The 10741-nt window shown below is 35.9% G+C and overlaps 1 protein-coding gene and 1 pseudogene across 1 annotated transcript; one reads left to right on the forward strand and one right to left on the reverse strand.

Moving 5' to 3' along the window:
* Positions 1 to 212: 212 nt before the first annotated feature.
* LOC147558363 (uncharacterized) lies at positions 213 to 2539 on the reverse strand (annotated as a pseudogene).
* Positions 2540 to 2768: 229 nt separating this feature from the next.
* LOC147558364 (putative serine/threonine-protein kinase PBL7) lies at positions 2769 to 6794 on the forward strand. Its single transcript, XM_086660018.1, has 5 exons — positions 2769 to 3063; positions 4294 to 4496; positions 4674 to 4863; positions 4965 to 5356; positions 6003 to 6794. The coding sequence occupies exons 1-5, from the start codon at positions 2970 to 2972 to the stop codon at positions 6321 to 6323; spliced, it is 1200 nt and encodes a 399-aa protein (XP_086516144.1). The 5' UTR covers positions 2769 to 2969; the 3' UTR covers positions 6324 to 6794.
* Positions 6795 to 10741: the final 3947 nt, after the last annotated feature.

Here is a 10741-nt window from a genome sequence, read left to right on the forward strand (position 1 = left end):
TCAATTTTTTTTATAAACAATGAAAACGAAACATAATTGTAAATAATAAAGTAGTGACACATGTTTTTTCTATAAAAAAAAGAAATATTTAATAAATAAATAAATGCAGAACAATCAACTCTTTTTGCGGAGAACAATAAAAAATATAGTTACTCGATATATAATTCACTTTCAAATTATAAACATTTAAAACCATGTAAATATAGTTCTATCTATAAAGGTAATCGACAATGTGCAGCCATATTGTGACGTATCATATCTCTAGTAACACACATTTCTCTCCGCGCTTCTTGAGTTGCTCCGAAAGGCCTCGAATTTTGAGCTTCGTTTTCCCCACTTTCTTCAGAAACAATAAAGTTCTCACTTTCATAAATCCTGAACATATCGTCGTTCAACGCATGTTTTCTTATAAAATTATGTAGTGCACACGCTGCTATTACGATGTTCCTCTGCTTTCAGAGACTAAACCGTGGCATCATCTTTAAAATTGGGAATCGAGCTTTCAATACTCCAAAGCATCTTTCAATCACATTGCGCAATGATGAATGTGCATAGTTGAACTGCTCTCTACCAGAACGCGGCGCTCTACTACTTCCTCTGTAATCGTTAAGATGATATCTTTCTCCCTTGTAAGGCGCTAAAAAACCGTTTACGTTAGAATAACCCGAGTCAACCAAGTAGTATTTCCCTGTTAATAAATTAAAAGTTAAAAATTAAAAATACAAATTATATAATAAAAAGTAGTTTGTGATAAATAAAATTACCTTCTGGAGGATGGGGAAACTTCATTTGTTCATCAGTAATTGTCTCCGTGAACACCCTTGAATCATTTGCTGTGCCTTCCCACCCAGCAACAACAAACGTAAAACACATGTCGAAATCGCATGCACACATGACATTTTGAGTAGGTAAAGTTTTTCTTCCACGGTAAGGTATTTGTGCTTTACCGGCTGGTACAGAAGCACTCACGTGTGTCCCATCGATTGCACCAACGCAATTCTGGAAATTAATCAGGTTGCATAGTTGAAATAATAAAAACTCATAAAGTTACATATAAAGTCTGATAATAATATTACCTGAAACCAAGGCCAATATTTGTCTCCTTTGCTCTTAATGTAAGGGTGCACAGTTTGGAAGTCAGGAGGAACGATGACATGCTTGGAAAATTTACAAATAGCTTTAAGCACATTTTTAAAGTGACGAGATATCGTTTCTTGTGAGTGTTGAAACCTATCTGCAACATTTCGGTTACATTCATTATGTCCAATCGTGTATAAAAATATACACAATTGTTCTTCAACACTAACATATCGAGTATCTCTTAAGAGTCCACGGTCTTTAAGTGCATCACACAAGTCATACAATACATATGCCTTCAAACGAAACATATCTGGACACCGATCGACATGCCCATTTAGTACATTATAAACATACTGTCTTCCAGTGAGCGAATCATTCCTATATGGTTGTCTCAGTAAGTACCTAAAGTTATACTGTTCGAGAAAATGTATTGTTAATAAGTCATTAATATGGTCTTCTCTATCAGTACTTGTTTCACTATCTGAACTCATTTCAAAAACTTCAAACCTGTAAACCAATAAAATTACAATGTTATGAAACAACAAAAATTACTTTCCAGAAGGATATTTAAATAAAACATCGTATTTGAAACATAACAAAAATATTAAAAGAAACAAACATCTAATTTCGAAACCAAACATAAATGTCATAATACGAAAAGAAATACATATAATAATAAAAATGCATCTAAATGTGTCCGTTTTCAATAGAATTGATCCAAGCCATCCTCCGGTGGTTTGGCATGCGGATAAAAGCCTCTCGCCATTCCTTCTCTTTTAGTACTTTTAAAGCATTAATATATGTATCATTGTGGATCATTTCTCCCATGGCATCTAATATTTCAATACACTTTGTCATCGTAAATTTGTTTCTTTCTTCAATTCTACTTTTAGATGTCTCAGCTAATATTTTTAATGTTTCATTTACTTCAGACACTCTATTGTCTCTTCTTCCTCGTCGAGCTACACCATTACTAGCATGAGAAGTGGGTTGGACTAAATCAATGTTTTCTTCTACTGTCTCATTTCTTATATGTTCATTTGGACTGCCTTGATCTCTTTCATTACTACCATTAGGACTACGAGATCGATGCCGAGTTGGGCTGATTTCATCATCAGAAGAGTCAAAATCTCTATGATGTGATCCTCTGAGACGCCCATCTGCGACAGTATCTCCAAATACAATAGCTAGCTTGCTATACTTAGGACAACCATGTCTCCGAAATCTACCCGCCCATGGATGCGTCTGTTATATAAAAAAAAGTGGTTTCAAATGATTTATATGATACTTTATGATAAAGATACGGTTATAGTCTATGAAAAATTAAATTTACCTTAACATAGTTGTCCCACCATTCATTTGTTGCACTGACGGTACACAATACCGGATCCCAACCCAATCCAGTATTTCCGTCAACAAGTTTCTTATGGTCTTTGTATCTTTCCTTCAAACTATTCATCTTATTTTTAAATGCCTTTTTATCGTGCTTCAGTCCAAACCTTTGGTAATACTTCTTCATAATGTCCGACCATTCGTTCTTTGAGAATGTTCCTACTACTACTACAAAGGGAAGTGAGGTAGGGAGCCATATTTGAATTTACAAAAATTTGGGGGTCATAAAGGAAGCTGGTCACAAAGTAGGGGGCCATATAGGAATTAACTCTTTTTTTTTTTTTTTTTTTTTTTGATAACACTAAAAGGCAACATTGTCGAAAATTGAAAAGACTATGTTCCAAGTTAATTAGGTGGACACATTAAATGTCCTCCATCTTTACCCAAAACTTGGAGCTCTCTTTCTCTCTCTTCCCAGCTCCTACTGTGTGTTGTTTGGTATTTCAATAAACTAGTAGTCTATTGTTTTTCTCTCTCTAGAGGTCAGAGGGGAAACCATGGGTTGGTTTCCTTGCTCTGGAAGTTCAAGTCAAAAAGAAAGAAAGAAGAAACGAGATGATGATCATCATCAGATCAAACCTACTCCTTTAGGTACTTTGACTAATCTCTTTTTTTTTCAAATTTAGTACCAAAACTTGATCTCTACTTGCATACACTAATTTGTATCCCCATTCCCTGATTTTCAGGATTATAATCCACCTGCTAGTTAGGTTTTATATCGATCGATATTGAAAATTTGTCTTTTTTGAGATCAAAATTGCTTTTTTACTGGTTTTAGTTTTGCTTGAAATTATTGGAAGAAATTTGACTCTGATTGTTTGAATGTTTATAACTATCCCGTGTTTTTCTCTTGTTTTCTTCTGATTTGGTTGGTGATGTCATCTTCTTCTTTTGATGTTGGTCAATATAATTTTTTTTTGGTGGATTAGTCAATGTGATCTTTGGAAGAAATCGGATTATCTTAGAATTTGATTATTATGAAGTTGATTCTGTTTAATCTCCAATTTCAAGTTTTTATTTTGATCATTAAGATTAGATTAGATGGGGATCTAATTAGGGTTTCGCCAGTCAATTAGGGTTTCGCCAGTCAATTAGGGTTTTCTAAGTCCTAATCCCTCATTGGTTGTGGAAGGGGCAGGTGGTGGGTTCATAATTGTGAGGGAAGGAGCTAACTTTTGAGGTAAGAGAGGCCCAGAGATAGAGCCAACACTGTTTAGGTTAGGACTTGAGGATATGATATTTCACTAGCTACGACATATGTTGAATTCTATGCTGATTTTCCTTAGCCCATCATTAACGGGTTGTTCGGTGAACACCAACTTAAGTTAATTCAATTTCAATTAGTTGGGTTTAACCAGAATTTATTGTCCCAGAGGAAAACTTTTTTTTTATGGTTCCTAACTAGCATTAGCTTGGATTCTTTAAAGGCATTAGCAATATAATAGGTTTTGATGGGAGTTGATTTTTGTTCAAGCAAGTACACACAAAAGAAAAACTAGGGTTTGATTTCGAAGTCTTCTGTAGAATGATGAGTTGATGGTGACAAAAGCATTCCATGTTACTCGTTAACGTAATGTCTTTTGTTTCTTCTACATAATTGGAAATATCCATACTAAATCCTCCTTGGGTGTTCAGTTGTGTCTCTTATTTTATCTTGTTTGTTTTGAAGCTGTTGAATCATGAATGATTGATGCCGTTTGTTGTTATCCTCCAGTGAGAGTACAAGTTGCTAACTTTTGCTTATCTGTCCGTTGGTATATGTTTTATGTGTTTTTTTTTATTTTCTGATGATAAATAAATGTCTTTCTTTTTTGAACTTAGATAAATTGAAGGTAAATCTCTCAACACTAGGGAAGGACGGTTTGAAAGATGGATCGATTGATGGAAGTTCTGATCATATTGCAGCTCAAACGTTTACCTTCCGAGAGTTGGCAGCTGCAACAAAAAATTTTAGGGATGATTGTCTTTTGGGTGAAGGGGGGTTTGGTAGAGTTTATAAAGGACGACTTGAGAGCACAAACCAGGTTGGTTATGTTTACATTAGTCAGAACTGAAACTTTTAGCTTCCTTCAGTTGCTTACTACTTTTCATCTTCTAGCTGATTCTACCTTCACCATTCTTCTAACTGGAAAATCTTTTAATTGAAGCGAAGTTGTAAAAACCCTGGGAAGGCTTGAATCTTGTTCTTTTGTTTACTGTAGGTTGTGGCTATCAAGCAACTTGACCGTGAAGGTTTGCAGGGGAACAGGGAATTCCTTGTTGAAGTTTTGATGTTAAGTCTACTTCACCACCCTAACCTTGTTAATCTAACCGGGTATTGTGCCGATGGTGATCAGAGGCTTTTGGTTTATGAGTTTATGCCTTTAGGGTCTTTGGATGGGCATCTACATGGTACAGATTGCTTTTATCATTTAAGAAAAAGTTCCCAGTCATATTCTATGTCTCTTCTGGTTGTGTTTTTCTCTTACGTCATCGCATTCTTGTTTTCACAGACATTCAACCCGGTAAGAAATCACTTGATTGGAACACAAGAATGAAAATAGCAGCTGGGGCAGCCAAAGGATTAGAATATTTGCACGACAAGGCAAGCCCTCCCGTTATATACCGTGATTTGAAATGCTCAAATATCTTGCTTGGGGAGGAGTATTTTCCGAAACTGTCTGATTTTGGCTTGGCAAAATTAGGCCCGGTAGGCGACAACACCCACGTCTCCACTAGGGTGATGGGGACATACGGCTATTGTGCACCGGAGTATGCAATGACTGGTCAGCTGACATTGAAATCAGATGTATATAGCTTTGGTGTTGTTCTATTGGAAATCATAACAGGGAGAAAAGCCATTGACGAAACACAAGCTGCAAGAGATCAGAGTTTGGTTGCATGGGTGAGAGCTATGTTCCTTTTCTATTTCTAAAAGATGGCTGTCTTATGTAGCTAACTGTAATACCCAAATCACTAATATAGCAGAGCTAATCATCAGTTTGAGGTCACTTAAGCTCGTATTTGTATACCGAAATTGAATTGATGACCAGAGGAGTGACGGTTTTATGTTATGATCAGGAGATGGGTCTACTTCCAGGAGGAATGTTTGATTAGCACATTTGGGCTTGTAAAACTTTGTCCAAGAGGTACCCTCTGACTGAGGCTCGTCACCCGTACAGAAACTGTGCTAATAAGCTAACCATGTTACTAGCATAACCACATTTCACGCTTATCCTTTTACCAAATGAAATAAATCCCACCTCGCCCTTTAGAATCCATTCCGTCAATTGTTTGTTAACTGAAAAACAATCATCCTTCAACCTCAAGCTGATAAACTATTGAAATTCAATCGAACTAAATACACACGACTTGCTCTTCTCAGTTTAAGGCGTATGGTTTGCTTTCTTCATTTATGTCTCTACTTTAGTTTATTTTCTTTAGATAAACCATAAAACTTAATTGGGTTTTATCGCGGAAAAGGGAAGAAAGTTTAATTAATTGCAAACTGAATTCTTCTCAACTACTTGGCTTTTGATTTTTGAGTGCAGGCACGCCCATTGTTTAAAGATCGGAGAAAATTCCCTCAGATGGCTGACCCTACACTCCACGGCCAGTACCCTATAAGGGGTTTATATCAAGCACTTGCTGTTGCTGCAATGTGTGTTCAGGAGCAGCCCACTATGCGACCCCTTGTTGCGGATGTCGTTACAGCTTTAACTTTTCTTGCATCACAAATATATACACCCCAATCCCCAACAGTTCACAGGTCTCGCACGGCTCCATCAACCCCACCTCGTAACAGAAGGAATGTCGACAGACGACCCAATGGTGCTAGTGTTGGAAATGCTGCGGAGTTGCTGCTGAACTGATGATAAAGGGTCAAATCTTGCGAGTAAGATGATGGAAGCTCTTGAATTTGGTAATGGTTGGATTTTTCGGGTTCAATATTCTTCCGGCAGACAAAGGCTAGATGAATCATAAGTTTTTTGTTGTCTTCGTGATAATGAGGATGGTTAGCAGTTTGTACTTGGTGGGTTTGCTCGTATGCAGCCGGCTTATCCAACTACCAAATATTTAAGAGTTCAAGGGTGGTTTACTGGTAGATCTATCACCACCATGAATATCTACTGTACTTTCACCTTTTTTTTAAAATCCCTTTTGGCACTTATCTCTTGCTTTTGTCATCCTTGTACATGTTAGTTTTTGGGGCCATTTGTATCTAAAAACTGCCCCCTTGTCTGTTTGTTTGCTGAAGTTAGAAAATTGTGAGGAACAGTGTTCTTTTCTCTCTGAACTTTTTGCTCTGATTGAGGAAGAGTATGTGAAAAATTCTTTGTTAATGGTTTTGGGGAGTTCTTTCTTGTAGTATTCTACAAACTTAGTATGCTTTTTGCCACATGAGTCCTGAAGCATGAAGACAGTAGATGGATTCTACCGTTTCACAAAAGTATTATATCAATGTCCAAAACCAAAAAAATTCAAAACTCGCCAATAGTAAAAGAAATAAGCCCGTGATCTGGGGAAATAAGAAAATTATACGGGTGCAAAGACTTCATAAAAAATTGGTCAACTTTAGTTGACCAATATATTTTCTAATTGTTATGTGGAATAAAATTTTGTTCACCATTTCTTTTCCATACCGGCAAGGGTCGTCAGTAAACTGCCATTGTCGGCGACCTTAATTTTTTTTTTTTCTTCAAATCTTTCTCCCTCATCTCTCTTTTTTCGATCACCAAATCCAGCCATCACCATCATCTCTCTCTCTCTCTCCGTCGTTGTGTCTTCCTTTCTCGGCATCGCTCTTTTTCTCTCCCACATCTCTCTCGCTCTCATTGCCCCTATCTCGCTTTCTCACTCTCACTGTGTCTAGTTCCCTCTCTGTCTCACTGAGACTCACACTCTCTCCCTCCCTCGGCATTGCTCTTTTTCTTTCCCACATCACTCTCCCTCTAACTGCCCCTCTCTCGCTCTCTCATTCTCACTATATCTCGCTCTCTCTTTGTCTCGCTGAGACTCACACTCGTGAAACCCTAGTTTTAGTCTTTGTGGTCGACACTTTCACGAAATGCTTCGTGGTCATCCTGACCACTAAACAATTAGTGGAAGTGTCGGTGACGAAAAAGTCTATGCTTGGTCGACCACGAAACCCTCCTCAAGGTTTGGTTCAGTCGAAGGGAATGCTTCCCTTCGGCGGAATTGAGTATGGGAGAGAGAGAGAGAGAGAGAAAGAGTGTGTGAGAGTGAGAGAATGATACTGTGACGGAGAAATATAGACTGTTAGAGAGAGACTGTGGAGAGATCGCGATAGAGAGTTACAGTGTGAGAGATAGAGATATTGTAAGAGAGAAAGAGAGGGAGAGAGAGAGAGATAGAGATCGTGAGAAAGAGTTACTATGAGAAAGAGGGTTTATAAGAGAGAGAAAAGGAGGAGGAAGAAAGAGACTAGAGAAAAATGGTGATGGTGGTGGCATTGGTGGTCGAAGTTAAAAAAGAAATTTTTTATTTCCCCTTAATCCTCTTTATATAGTATATTAGGGTTTTCTAATCAAACTCAAATTACAAATTTACTTAGAATTTTTTTTTTTAAATATAAAACTACTAAAAATAATAATTTTTGCTAATGGCCACCATCATTTGCCTTAGTGGATGGACACCCACTTCACATACTGGAGGTAACAAAGTTCGATTCACATGGAAGACGAAATCTATGATTTATTGAATTTGGATAAAAATAATTAGATTTAGGAAGATGCCCCATAGGATGGCTTGAAGGGTTTCTTTATGGCATTTAGAGCATCTCCAATGCAACATTCACATTGAAAAACTCAAAGTGCCACTTAAGATTTTTTGAGTTTTTGTAAAATGTTTTCTCCAGTGCAACACTCAATTTGGATCTCAAAATGATGTGGCCATCATTTAATGTTGAAATATCTCTAGAAGAAACTCAATATTTGAGATTCTTTTGAGGATCTCAAATGACCACTCAATATTAAAAGCAAATCTAACCATCTAAGAAATGACACCTAAGTTATTTTTAAGTTTTTAGAGTGTTAGAGCATCTCCAATGCAAAACTTAAAAAAATCTCTATTCATCCTATGTGTTAAGTTCCAATTGAGATTCTCACTCCTAGGTGGCGTTAATAGAAATTCTTAATTTTTTTATGTCTCCAATGCAAAACTCTAAACTTATCTTAGTTACTTATGTGGCATAGTTATTTTTGTAAATAAATAATTCGTTATTTTAGAAAATATAGAAAACTCGATTTCTATTGGTTGAAAATCAAACATTGATGAGTTGGACAATTAGAGATATTTCAAGAGGACAATCTAGAAATAGAGTGTCCTCTTGAGATATCTCTATTCCATCCTCAACACGTCATCTTCGAGATCCAAATAGAGTGTTGCATTGGAGAGGATTTTTAGTCAAAAACTCAAAAAATCCTAGGTGGCACTCGAAGTTTCTAAGATTGGGTATTGCATTATAGATGCTCTTACACTGTAGATATTTTATGAGAGCATCTCCAATGGGGCACTCTAACAAAAACTCAAAAGTCTAGGTGGCAAGTGTCAAATAAAGATTCTCGTTCCTAAGTGTCAATATAGAGACACTTTAAACAAAATTTGTCTCCAATAGAGATCTCTAAAATCTCTCTACTTAATACACATGTCACTTTTAAATTGAATATGAAAAAAGTAGTAGAAAAGAAAAGGTTTCTATTGGTTTAAATTTTAAAGTGGCACTTAAAGAGTCTCAAAGAGATACTCTAGTTTTAGAGTTTCTCTCTCTAGACACTATAATAAATGTGTTCACCTCATAATAAAGTGTCTAACAAAGGATCCCATTGGAGGTGGTTTTTTAACAAAAACTCCAAAAAGTCATATATGACACTCTAAGTGTTAGAGATTGAGTGTCCACTGGAGATGCTCTGAATTAAGGGTCTCAACATTGTCTTCTAAGAAAGAGAAACTCAATTTAGCCTTGACACACTTGAGTTATTTTTTGAGTTTTGCATTAGAGATGCTTTTAGGGAGCAAAATGTTTTTGAGCTGGTAGTTATTTTGCTTATCCAAATTTATGATGTAACATGTTCATAATGTATCTATGCTATGTAATGTTGTAATTACTCTTGAGTCCATATAAAAAAAATAATTTAAAGTATAAAACTAGTAAAATTATTTGATTTTAAGATAACTAGCATTTTCAAAATATGTTCTGAAAATCTTCCTCCATCAGTCTCCTTCACATCAAAGAAACATGCCTCGAGTTTACTACCAATTTGAATGTTATCTTGATTGACAGTCTCTTGATTTAGTTTTGTCATGAATTATGCATAAGAATCACTAAATATTCAGATTTGATTAAACATTGAATTACGTTATAATCAAATTTTCGTCTATAATTATGATGTGGTTTAATCTCTATGTTCGCCCCAAAAGTAAACTTGTTAGGATCATGAATATGGGGGTTGAAAACCACAACCTTAGTGAAGGTTGTCCAATAGTATTACTGACCGGTCCATGAGACACAATTTTAAAATCACAACATATCAAAGAAAGATCTTCATACGAAGGAAAATCAACTAGACGGATATCTGACTCACAAAGGTTCTCATCTTCCTTTAAATTAATTTTCTTAACAACTTCTTCGGAAATAACAAACCTATCATCTCGCTAACTAATGATATTAGACTCTTTGGCGATCCAATAATATTAATTTTTGTTCCTTGAATAACTGATTTTACATCACCTTCCATATTAAGTTTCTTTGTCTGAAATAGTACCACTAATATCATCCACAACTAAAGACACATCACAATCAGATGTTACTTCAAAAAATTTACCCAGTTATGTTTTATTCGTTCTATCACCAGTTTGGTTGTGGGTGAATCCTCCGACACGATCCATGTTAACGGTTGATTGTCTAAGGATTGCATTGATATTCAGATGGTTGTTAAACATCTCCACGAGTTTTTTAATCCATCTTATCTATTGCTAACCATTAAACATCGATCCCTTAATCATTGTTGACGGTTATGTTTCTAGCTTCGTCTTCTGTCATTGAGCCAGGAGAAACCTGCTCTAATATCAATCGTCGCAGCGGAAAACTCAGAAAACTTTAGACCCATGACAAAAGCTTAAAAAAAACTCGAAACTCATAAAAGTAAAGAAAAACTTAAATGTTATTAATTAAGAACTAAATTAATTAAACAACTACGCGATCCCTTTTGCACATTATTAGGGTTATCTAGTCTTAATCAAACTCAAATTACAACTTCTAACTAAATAA

Source organism: Eschscholzia californica, unplaced genomic scaffold, assembly GCF_041429995.1.
Source record: "Eschscholzia californica isolate CP2 unplaced genomic scaffold, dmEscCali1.0.p SCAF_2, whole genome shotgun sequence".
NCBI classification, from domain to species: domain Eukaryota; kingdom Viridiplantae; phylum Streptophyta; class Magnoliopsida; order Ranunculales; family Papaveraceae; genus Eschscholzia; species Eschscholzia californica.